At 39.6% G+C, this 12,584-nt stretch overlaps 1 protein-coding gene across 2 annotated transcripts; it reads left to right on the top strand.

The window, feature by feature from the left end:
* The first annotated feature begins 552 nt into the window (after window positions 1–552).
* vcpkmt (valosin containing protein lysine (K) methyltransferase) lies at window positions 553–7,840 on the top strand. 2 transcript variants are annotated; one of them, XM_028998566.1, is made up of 6 exons: window positions 553–824; window positions 1,008–1,118; window positions 1,227–1,299; window positions 1,425–1,544; window positions 2,616–2,727; window positions 5,162–7,840. In XM_028998566.1, the coding sequence occupies exons 1-5, from the start codon at window positions 562–564 to the stop codon at window positions 2,718–2,720; spliced, it is 672 nt and encodes a 223-aa protein (XP_028854399.1). In that variant the 5' UTR covers window positions 553–561; the 3' UTR covers window positions 2,721–2,727; window positions 5,162–7,840. The 2 variants fall into 2 exon arrangements, with proteins under 2 accessions (XP_028854399.1, XP_028854388.1); XM_028998555.1 differs by lacking the exon at window positions 5,162–7,840 and having other exon boundaries at window positions 2,616–2,783.
* Window positions 7,841–12,584: the final 4,744 nt, after the last annotated feature.

The raw sequence follows: 12,584 nt of genomic DNA, 5'->3' as shown, positions 1-12,584 counted from the left end.
CGTCCAGGAGCATTCGAGAAACGTGAACAGATGCCCTTTTGGGTTTCTTTTTTTTAACAATGTTAGAGTTAGTTTTATATTTGAGAATGCTAGGTAGTACATATGACAACGAGGAAACAATAAAATGCATACTCTTTCTCTCTGAATATGATATGTTTGCCTCTGTAAAAACCCCAATATGAGAGATTAGATTTATGCTTGAGAGGTGAATACTGTCTGCAATATGTTTTACTTAAATAAAACAAATATGTTTAAGAACTAAGAACTACTTTATATTTTATTCATATTTATTTTTCACATTTATTTTTACTATTCCTTGTTTGATTTGAGAGTGACCTGTCATCATTCTCAATAGAATTTCATAATTTTTCTGGACCTTACAGCTTTTATATTATGTGTGGTGGCCTAGCAGTTAAGGAAGCGGACCAATGTTCCTTCAAATTTAATGATGTGGCCCTTTAAAACGGGGCGAGAAAGGGGCGTGATGGGTCACACCCCCTTTCCATCTCTTGCAGTGATTGGTCGATCTTCTCCGTTCACGTGCATGTTTCAGGAAGCAAAATGGCGACGGCGTTGCAGCAAGACGTGGAGGATCGATATTTTGTTAGAGAAATTGAGAAAAACGACGGGCGTGTGTTGAGGCTGAACCAGTGCAGTAAAGGAGATGTAGGATGCGTCGTCTGGGATGCAGCGATTGTTTTAGCCAAATACCTGGAGACGCAGTTTTTTAACCCACAGGACGGCGTCTGTACGTGGTCCTCTAAGAATGTACTTGAGTTGGGAGCAGGCACTGGACTCGTGGGCATCATGGCCGCCACCTTGGGGTGCGTTCAGATGAGTGTTTCCTGAGACAAAAATGGCTCCCTGGTTAATTGGATTGATTTCCGTGACTCATAGAAGCCTCATGTTGTAAAAATTGCTCTGTGCTCGCATGTATTTGTGCGGGTCCATGCTTTTAATTGCGCCTGCTGCCAAGTGATCATATTTTTCTGCTCTTTTTTCCCCAGAGCCAAGGTCACATTGACAGATCTGGAGGACCTACTTCCTCTGCTGCACCTAAACATTAGAGCAAATGAGGCATTGGTCACCGGTTCCATTTCAGCCAAGGTATTGGAATGGTTTGTACTCTCCATCTCAAGCATCTTGTAGCCCTCTTATTACAGTATGGTTTGACCTATTACGCTATATTATAGATGTATGGAAACCTATTATTTGTTTCTGGGCAGGGGTCAAAATGTGGCTGACTTCCTTCCATGTCCTGATTTTATATTGATGGCTGACTGCATCTATTATGAAGAGGTGTGTTGAATAAGAGGAAAATAAAACGATGTGATCAAATATATTATACAATTTTATGTACTTTCACCTTGAACTTTATAATTGTTGTTCATGAAATTACAATCTTAAAATCTATTTTACTTAAGTCCATTACACCACTTATGGAGACCCTGAAAACCCTGTCTGGACCTCAGACTACTGTCATCTGTTGCTATGAGCAGCGTACTGAAGGAGTCAATCCCAAAGTTGAAAAACTGTTTTTGGAGGTGAGATTATGACCCTTGAGGTAAATTCTGAGCTATTTTTTTTTTCATGTCAGTGGCATAGAGTACAGGAGTGTCTGCTACAGACTGTTTAATAATTTGCCTATGTGGGGGCAGTGGTGGCTTAGCAGGTAAGGTAACAAACCCATAATCAGAAGGTTGCGGTTCCAATCCCGAACCGCTAAGTTGCCACTGAGGTGCCACTGAGCAAAGCACCATGCCCACACACTGCTTCCTGTGCCTTTCATGGCTGCCCACTGCTCACCAAGGGTGATGATTAGAATAAGAGGACACATTTCGTTGTGTCACCGTGTGCTGTGTTTCACAATGACAATCACTTCACTTTTTCATATATAAGTGGGGTGTAGTTTATTCTTTAATCATATGTGAAAACACCCAAACAAAACAATCATCTGCATCTATTGTGTAATTGTTGGGTTGTTGCGTCACTCCATTCACTCCGTCTCAACTGTCCTACTGTCCTAACCACTGAGAATATTTTATGTTTTAAAATAATTATTCAGAATCTAATTATGCTATTAATATTTGTATCCATTTAATATTAGATCCATTTGTGCGATTTAATAAGGTTCACATCCACCAATTCAAGTATTTGTAAACCCAGAATATAGTGGTGACATTATTTCTCCCAGTTACCCTGAAAGTGAAGTGGTTGTCATTGTAAAACACTGCACCACAGCACACGGTGACATAACGAAATGTGTCCTCTGCTTTAAACCATCACCCTTAGTAAGCAGCCATGACAGGCCCCCGGGGAACAGTGTGTGGGGACAATGCTTTGCTCACCTCAGAGGCGGCTCGGCAACTGGCAACCTTCTGATTACGGGGCCGCTTCCTAACCCGCTAGAGGCCACCACTGCCCACTGACCATAGGAACACATGGAATGGACAGAGCAATTTAAACAGGCACTGAAGAAGAAACTAGTCACAAATTTAAATATACATAGCCTTGCAAAAGGTAAATAGACATTAAAATTCTGTATGTACAATTCTTCTTCTGGTATGTATCTGTCTTGTACATGCACTCAGGGTTTTAAATTGTGCTTTCTCCAGATGCTTCTGAGAGATTTCCAGTGCGAGGAAGTCCCTAATGAGCGGCAAGACCCAGAGTTCAACAGCCCAGACATCCGCATTCTTCATCTATGTCGCCAGATGTGAAGCATCTGTGGGTTGTGCTTGTTTAAAAATGTATACAAGAAATAATACATGTTGGAGCATGTTTATGGTTCATTTTTGCAGCATTTACTTCCAAAGGATTGCAAGGAATTATGTAAACATACTGTTCATACTGCTGCTAAATTACAGGTGTGTATAGTTTATTCAGTTGTGAGTGGTGACATTTTATTCAGATTTTATACGATTATAAATGACTGCTTTTTTAAAAAAAATAAATTTCTTATTCTCTCATTAGTTAATTTTTTAGATCACTGCACAGAAAACAATTCTGCCAACCCAGTAAAGGAACCAGGGTAGTAGTAGCCTAGTGGGTAACACACTCGCCATATGAACCAGAAGACCCGGGTTCGAATCCCACTTACTACCATTGTGTCCCTGAGCAAGACACTTAACCCTAAATTGCTGCAGGGAGACAGTCCCTGTAATACTGATTGTAAGTCGCTCTGGATAAGGGCGTCTGATAAATGCTGTAAATGTAACCATCATTCAGACATGAGTGTAGGATCCTTGATCATGATTGGACCAGGACATTTACCTTGTTAAACAGAAGATGGCGCTGGTGCAACATCCATGATAAATTACCCCTGTTTTTTGTGTGATGGCAGCCTTTTGCCACTTTTTTGCTTAAAAAGATTTTAGTTTTCCTTTTAGTTTGTTGGTAAATAAAAATATTTTTTCTTAATTATTTTCTTAATAATCTTAAATATAATGTGTATATATAGATTAAAAAATCTTTTGAGCCTTTTTAATCCAAAATGGCTCAATTATTTTACATTATTTTAATTCTATACATCTGCAGATCTTGTGTCACACTTGGCCCCTCATGATGATGGGGGAATTCCTGCAACTAAACTTCAGAGATTAGTGGAGAGATTTTTGGTCTTATACAGTTATCATGTGTGAAGCACACCCCACAGTTCTACAAGCAACAACATGCCTGTTGCCTTCATTTGAGCTGTCCCACATGTTTGTTCAGCGACAAATGGCAGCTTCCATGGCAGATCAATGCTAAGCTGCCTAAAAAATGCCCGCAGCCCAAACAGAAATCTTTTCTGTGAATGAGTATTGTAACTGAATACACACATGATTATAGATCCTAATCTGGAATGCATGCATGGATGGACAGGCAGAATAGTTTCTCCTGAATAGTCTCTTTTTTTTTTTTTTTTTTTAATTTCCTACCACTGTTTCACACTGAACCCCAAAATGTTTGAATATGTGAGTTTGTTCAAAACTGATGCAATGGCAGTATATACTATATAATAAATACATGAAGTATGTTTATCTGCTGTTATCATGGGACGAACTTTATAATAGTGGCTGCAAATGGCGCAAGATTTTCAGTGCTTGAAAAAAAGAGATTAATTGCCATTTGTTGGCATTGCCAAAAATAGCCTGAGTCAATCAGTTGTGACAATTACAGCAGTCTCTGTCTCCCTCTCCCTCTCTTTTGGTTTGTCTTGTCTGGTGTCCATTGGGACTACAGAAGCCAGGGTCCATAGGGATCCATAACCAGGATATGTTTAGCTTAATTAGAGCCGGTGCCTGGGGCCTGTGTGCTGGTGATGTTAGATATGTCATAGTTGGGTTGGAGGAACAGAAAAAAACCCAAAGCATGATTTTGAAACTGTCTGATAAACGATAGTTCTTTCTCATGCTTTTGCTCTACTTTACTTTTAAACCATATGAAACCCACAACAAACAAGTGGTGATGATTTTAAAAAGCTGGTTGAATGGGATTAAAACAGGTCTTTAGTCTCACATCCCCGATGCATTCCCGAATTGCATAGAATTCAATCCAATCATTTACCAACAGCATCTATAGAGTATTTGACTGCAAATACACAGCATATCACTTTCTGTAGGTTCCATGTGAAAATGTGTTTACACACACAAAGACAAGTAGGTTCATAATATCATATAACACAGGCAATATCTAGCCAGCATCACCATGCAACCGCCTGGACTGGAACAAAATAAATTGTGAATGGACCTCAGAGCTGAATTTAGTCTGTTCAGAGAGGTGTGACTACTGATCATCTAGAGCACCAGAGTGAATGAGGCGCACTGCTTCCCTCACAGGCCACCGCTGGCTCTGATTGGAGGTGGATGATATCATGTGAGGTGACTGTGCTGTGAAAGGGGCTGGTCACCATATGATGAAGCATTCATCCTTATTTTTTTTAACCTACAGAAAACACATGACATTTAAACACAATCACCTGAACAGCTTCTTAAAACCTATAGTATTGACTAACTAAAGTTACACTACTTTACAAGTGTATTCCCATATGACTGATTATGTAAAGGAGAGAAAGTCTTTCTTTTAAGTGCTAAATTTCAAGGCTTGTTCATTTGACTGTAAGAATACATCAAACTCTCATGCTCGTTCTCTTTTCCCCCTCTTGTTTCCCCCTGGCTAGGATGACTGAGAGAACTATCTTCTCACAGTGTCACGTTTCTGAAGGCACAGAGAGGCTCCACTCATCTCCAGCTCACCGCTGAGTCCTAACGATGGACAAATAAAGACACAAGACTTCCACATTCGTGTCCAGTGCCATTGATGAGCCAGAGTTCAAACAGCACAGGAACAGGAAGCATGGTGCATTTATTTATTTTAAGGAAGAATATGAATGTATGTAAAAATGTCAGCAGTCCACGTGTCGCAGAGCTGGAAAGGACTGGTTACTTGAAGCGCTTGACAGCCTGCCCTGAATGAGCTCTCCATGTCTTTCTGGTCAGCGGCCAGGGCTTCCAGCTTTGCGCTGGAAACAGAGAGGCCATTGTGACGTTATCACACATGCCACTTAAGTCCAGATAGAGAGGGAATGTTCCCCCCCCCCAAAAAAAAACTAAAAACAAGAACTAATTCTCTTTTCAGCTTAAAATAGACATTCAGAGCAATTTCCGATATTCTATCAGAACTAGACAACTATAAATAGACTGTACGCTTCACAGACTAGGGTAATGCTTTTCTTTTTTTTTACCTTGCCTGTCACTGCTATCTGATCGGTCAAGCAGTAATCTGTAAACCCGTAAATGATACTCCGCTAATGTGCCAAAATCAACACAGTCTTATTTGATGTTTTGAAGTGAGTGTCTGCTGTGAGAGGAAGAGACATTTGTTTTTGTATCACCACTAATATGACAAATTAGTGATGTCACTCTGCAGTGTGTGCGTGTGTGTGTACAGGTGAGGTTCTATGGACTGGCAAAGAGCCACTCATGATTCTGCCCACAAGGGTGTGTTGGGTTGGGTAAACAGTCTTGCTGAATATGTGTGTGTGTGAGTTATGGGTGGGGTGCTGAAAACATGTAGATAATTGGATTGCCTGAGCAGGTGTGTGTGTGTGTGTGTGTGTGTGTGTGTGTGTGTGCCAGTGTAATGGAAAGTAATGCTATGACTGCTACATTCCGGGATTAATACATTATTGGGCCATCACCACACCAGTTGAATAAGTGAGGACTTCATTAGCTACTACACCCTTAATGTGAAGGGCTGCATACTGGTACAATAAATGGAACAGTCAAATTAAATGTGCATAATTGCAAACAGGTAATGTGCTGCTGAACTGAAGTATGGGTCTGTTGCTTCCTATTGTTTGCAGTGGCATGCGCCAGCCAGTCAAATCAGTTTATTCAATTTTCTTGAACACGTTTGGCAATCAGACAGATTTATTGTGGTTATGCCATCGTAAGTGAGAAATTATTAATTGTTGCCACTCCTTTGCTCCCTGTACACCAGATGCATCAACCCTCAAGCAATGCCAGGATTCATACTTGTTAGCGTACAGTAAACAAGACAGCTGCATTAAGAGCCTTCATGTATCTTATATATTTAAAATTAAACCATTCATTTTGACAATAAAATATTTAAACAGTAAATGGGAACAGTGATTACACATGCAGACAAGCATCTGCTCGATGAGAGAGAGAGAGAAAAACGGATGAGTGTGAAAGGAGTGCCCAACAAGAGCCATCCATGGGTCTGGTGTGAGAAATAACAGGGCAATTATGATCAGTGCCTTCTGCGGAGGACAGGGAGAAAGGTGTGTGTTTCTGTCACATCTGACTTAGTCATTAATTCACACCTCTCTGCCAAGTGTCATTAGGGTGGTGTGTGTGTGTGTGTGTTTGTGTGTGTTTTGCCTGAAGGCAAATTTTTGGAGGAAATTGTTGTCAAACGATGAATCATGGTTCTGTCTTAGTAACAGTGGAATGAATGAGAATACATTCTGTGTGCGTTTTTTTTTCCATTTACACAAGATCTGGGTGGGTCAGGACTCTGCCCTAGATATGATTCATGCAGCTAAAGAGGCAGAATCCAGTGCAATTATGACTCACATGAAGAAGTAATGGAAGAAAGAAGAAATGAAATAAAAGACAATCCAAAACATGAGAGGAAATGGCAAGTCTTATTATTCTCAAGGCACTGTTCTCCCATCTGTACAAATAGTTCAATTTTCACCACTCCCTGTTCACTTATGGTTGGCAGCAGCAGACTGTTTCACTCTGTGCACCCCTACCCCCCTGAGTCGGGCCTGCCAGTGTGGCTGAAGGCTTCCATATTCCACTGAGCACAATGCACAAAGTTTGGGCCCTCTCCCAGCAGGACCCCGGTAGTGCAGTTGAAGGCCTAACACTCGCCTCTCTCCCTGTCTGGTACAGCTGCTGGAAGCGAACTCTCAGCCAATGAAGATCAGCATTGTAGAACAAATATAAACCAGCTCTTGTTCTGCACAAGACACACACACACCACGCACAAATACACAAAGCTGTGAATGATATGCAGCACAATGGTGTCCTGGAGAGCTGAAAGAGAACCAATATGAATTATGAATAAATTATAATAATATTAACAACAACAATAATAATAATCAGTGAAAATGTTTTAGGCAGCAGTTTAAAAAATGAATTGGTCAATAATTTTCTTTCATTTTAGAAAAGCTGTGGGGGGGGTCCCAATTCTGTAAATAAATGAATGATCTCCTACAAGTGTACATTGTTAGAAAATTCTGCAATAGGTCATTTAACAGGTTTTTTTCTTTGTTACAGAATAGTTGCTTACAATTTAGATAAACAGTGGCTTTATGTGTGTGGCTTTTATCACAAATGTTATTAATCTTACAGATACAAAATTAGTTGATGCATAAGAAGATTATTATGATAAAGAACATCTGTATTCTTATACCAGTAATAGTGTATGGACTGCTTCCTTAGCTTTTGTCTATGTAGCCAGACGGATTACCTCTTTGCCTCTTCTAATTACTGTACTTGGTTGCAAATGCATTAATAAAATCTCTGAAACAGACTTACTCAATCACCATATACCTTCTGAAAATGCAATCCTTTCACGTCCCTCGCACTGTGATGTCCATGCTTATTATGTATGCATTAGGTTGTACGAACCCTGGGAACTCCACATGGGGCACAGTGTATCATTACTAATTATGTACTAATGTACTACAGATTGTGAGTCGCTTAGAATAAAGGTGTCTGCTAAATGTCCTGTAATTGTTAGTTTACAGGGAACTTCATGGTTAGTTTTGTAGATAAACGAAGCCCTTTGGAACATTTGAGCTGATACATGACATAAGCTCACCTAATTTCATTCTTTGTAATTGTCACGCCTAAACATGAGTAGAGACTTTTTGACAGATTTTGGCGACAGATAAACACCCAAAACCCTTGCAACATGCTCCCTTCACTGCTTATCACTACTGTTCACACATGACTTCATTCAAAGCCTCACAACAGGAAGAAGACAGCAACCTTTAAACCACTTCCTGTGTCAAATACAGAGCAACTTGCATTCTTTAGTTCTGTCTCATTGGATTTGAGCATTAAAGGCCTTCAAGCAATATCAGGGATGTCAGTGACGATATTTTGGTTAGTGCTAAAACACTCTTAATTTGTCTGATCATGATATCTGTAGATAAAACAGTGTAAAACATTTACATTATTTATCAGACGCCCTTATCCAGAGCGACTTACAATCAGTAATTACAGGGACAGTCCCCCCCTTTTGGTTCATAGGCGAGTGTGTTACCCACTAGGCTACTACCACCATCATTTCACCCATGACATGATTCTAGAGGAAGTGATCAGAAATACACAGCACTTAACATATCTTATCTCGATTATAACCCATGTGGTTAGCATAGACATCATCCCTGGAGGGCAAATGCCATAGCAACCTGCCCTACAAAAATTAGCCATGATTACAAATTTCTGATGCAAACGTGGCTGGATCAAAGGAGGACAACAGAAGCAGACTATTAACTTATTTTTTCACCTACTAGGAGTCAGAAAAAAAGTTTCTGGGCCACAGAAACCATTGTCTAATCCATATATAAATGCATACAAGATTCTCCAGAAAATTCCCATTCTTCTCTTTTTTGTCCAGGAAGTTCAACTCAAGAATCCCAAGCATTCACCAAATCCCAAGAGCTGTTTGGTCCCTTTCCTGTTGAGAGCAGAATGAGTCATTAAAAGAATGACAAGGGGAAGAAGGGCCTTTACTTTTTCCCCCTGCCTGCTTTACTCTTAGGAACTGTTTTACTCTTAGGAAGTCCATTACAAGAAAAAACATTTGTATAGGTTTCGTATGAAAGGAGTCAGAACCAAATTACTAAACTAGAGTAAGAGAAATTCATACAGATTTTTTTGTAGTTTTACTATAATAACTGGTTATTAAACTTTATGCAAATTCTTGTGTTTGTCATATGACTGGTTTTTGGGACCGTGATTGTTAACCTGGAGTTTTATTCTGCATTAAGCCAACACTGTCGGTCTTCCTCTGGGCCCCACATTAAGGGAGACTAAAGTAAAATTCTGTATAAAAGCACACATGAGAACAATCCATACCCTCCATTTTTGTTTACTCAGCCTATGTAATTGTCCCACACAAGCTGTGTTCTCTCTGATCCCTCATATGTGTTGACTGCACCTCATGAGCAGCTGGGCTGTGCTCCTCTGCACCATCTCTCGGCTGTCATGACAAATCAATACATGCTGTTGAACTATAACACCATTCCCTTACTGGTGTCTCTGCTGAACATCTGTTACTGCAGGCGGTTCGGCCTGGTCTTCAGGGTGAAGGAGGCTACAAAAATGGACGAGCAAGTCAGATGGGATCTATCCAGTATAAGATATATGAAGTGGTGCTTAGACTTTTGCATGGAAAATGAAGTGAATGTCATTGTGAAACACTGCAGCACAGCACACGGTGCACACAACAAAACATGGTCTCTGTTTTAATCACCCTTAAACCCTTTTAATGAACCATCACCAGCCACACACTGCCCGGGGATGGTTGTTGGGATAGTTGGAAATTACTATTAATGAATGACTTTTATTGTTATTCATTTAATAAATTTTTTTATATGTTTGTGTTTTTGTCTGCATGAACAGGTGAATTTAATAAATCTAATAATATATGAAGAACTGCGATCCACATACATACTCATTCCATACATAACTACGAAACTTGACCTTCTACAGATTACTGTACTTGCCAGAAAAATGCCAGAACCTCCACGATGCTCTGGAGAGCATGTAAGCCACAAATATTTCCGAAACAGGAGACCGTACAGAATTCTAGATTTGAGAGGTTCCACACACACATCCAACAACTGCAGTTGTAGATCAAACCCTAAAAAGGACATGCAGTCCTTCAGCTTGTCTGCCTCCAAGGAAAGCTGTGGAACAAAACTAATCCCATGTTTCCAGCAACAAAGTGCAGCCAACCAAGCCCACAAGCTACTCTCTGTCTTGGTGAACGCTGAATGGTGAACGCTGCTGTTGTCTTTAATCGGCTTTAATGAGAGAACTGATGCACTCGTCAGTCTCTTCCGAGTTTGCCTCAGCCCTTCATCCCGCTGTTTTCTTCCAGTTTCTCTTTCTTCAGCCACTGACTAACTGTGCTGATGCCAGATGTGTAAAATAGTTTATAGAATGAAAACGGTGAGATTAAAATGTCAGTGGTAGCAATTCCAGAGGCAGTAGAATAGTTTTAATATCTTTAAAAACTAAATTTTAATCAATACATTTAAACTGCTTGCCAAAAAAGAAATTCCAAGTTACCAGACAAACTTGCCCAAACACCAGCACTCGTTCATCACATTGCTGTAGTTTAGCTACAGCAGCAAAAATACTTGTTTTCATGTGGGTCAGTGAAGTGGACAGATGGACAGATCTTTAGTTGTATAAATCAACAATGACCAAAGGTTCACTCTGTGTACAGTTATCAGAGAAAAAGATTAAACTATTATATTTCTCAACAAAACCTTTGAAGAAATACGATGCCATGAAGGATTACCATAAAAATACATGCTGAGCTCAGCATCCAAAAATGGTCTAGTTGCATTTTGCAATCTTAAATTATTGTTCGCTTTCCCTTTAATGTACAATGGTCCATATAGTCAATTTTCCATTGAACTCAAATTCCTAATTCATTTCTGGTTAATGTTGCAATCAACTACTAGAACATTTAACTGAAATGAATGTAGCTTCTGTCATTTAAAAATGATGCCTTCAAAAATATTTAAAGGGCAAATATATTTTTATGGTTCTTACAGCCTCCTTTTTCAAGTCTGAACAACCCCCCTCACATCCGGTGTAAAAAAAATCCCTTATTACAGAGTTAAGACAGGGAGAAGCAGCTATTTATAGAGCTGCAGTTATTTGATCACCATCACCTCCATTGTCAGGCCTCTGGTCCCACCCACATACTCTCAGATCACAATGACCACTTCCTCACTAGGGCCACCCATGGCTGAAGGAGCCGACCATTCCCCTCAAGTCACAAACCTGCGTATATATAAAACTGCGTATATATAAAACATACCATAGAGAGAAGGATCCGGTTTTATAATAATCTAATTCATTGTTCAATAAAATAGTTAATCTGTCAGTTCTTCATTTTCCATGATGAGTTTTATATATAGTTTGTAACATGGTAAGTTTTTACTCGTACAAAATAAAAGTCTGAAAGGATTGCTGTTGGATCCCACACCACCGTTATGCAAAACCACCTTAACCATACAGTATTCATGGCGTGGGTAACATTAAATCTTGTCGAACTCTCGGACAACCGAACAATAGTGAGGTTCCTGCTCATGGCATGAACATGAGCCTACAAGTGCAAAATGTGGAAGAACATCTACAGAGAAGAAGGGAAGTGAAACCCAGTGGCCGTCACACAATTGGTGAGGAGGTTCCTGCTACGCATTCCTGTTACTGTGGACTAATTCCATCTTAAACATAATGCTGATCTTAAAATCTAATCTTAAAAAAGCAACAGCTATCAGAATAACTTTCCTTTAAAACATATTTCAGTCCACTCATTCACTGCAGTGTCAAAGGTTAGCACTGTTATAATGTTTAAAATGTGAATGAGGTGTATATTTAAAATCTTTCATAGAGAAAGGTAAATACTCTTTAGCTTTTAATGTGATAAATCATTAATTTCCCACATTAATTTCCCACTGGCTATTTCAAAAATAATTTAAAAGGTTCTTAACTTTTCTGTTCCACAGCTCTATAATTCAATTTATTCTGTCCAAATATGCAGACATTAATGCAGGGCACAGGGAACAAACAGAAATCCCAGACTCGACCCCTCATACCAGATTGTGGTACAGTGCGTCCAACATGATTGATTGCTCATCTATACAGGGAACAAGAAAAGAAGCAACAGCTGATTATATTGAAATCGTTCAATATGGCCAACCTTCTTAACCACATACAATCTTGCAAAATCACAAAGGCCTTGCAGTTTATATAATTTTTTAAAGACAGTGTTGCCCTTCTAACTTAACTTCAGCCTTAAAATGCAGTCAGTCA

This window comes from Denticeps clupeoides, chromosome 1, assembly GCF_900700375.1.
Source record: "Denticeps clupeoides chromosome 1, fDenClu1.1, whole genome shotgun sequence".
In the NCBI taxonomy this organism is placed as follows: Eukaryota; Metazoa; Chordata; class Actinopteri; order Clupeiformes; family Denticipitidae; genus Denticeps; species Denticeps clupeoides.
This window is presented reverse-complemented; position numbering and strand designations above follow the sequence as displayed.

Excerpts from the sequence above, each read along its gene's own strand:
- vcpkmt (XM_028998566.1), top strand. The coding sequence starts at position 562 with ATGGCGACGGCGTTGCAGCAAGACGTGGAGGATCGATATTTTGTTAGA. Across the intron at positions 1,300-1,424 it reads ACTGCATCTATTATGAAGAG|TCCATTACACCACTTATGGA; the intron begins GTGTGTTGAATA and ends ATTTTACTTAAG. Across the intron at positions 1,545-2,615 it reads TTGAAAAACTGTTTTTGGAG|ATGCTTCTGAGAGATTTCCA; the intron begins GTGAGATTATGA and ends TGCTTTCTCCAG.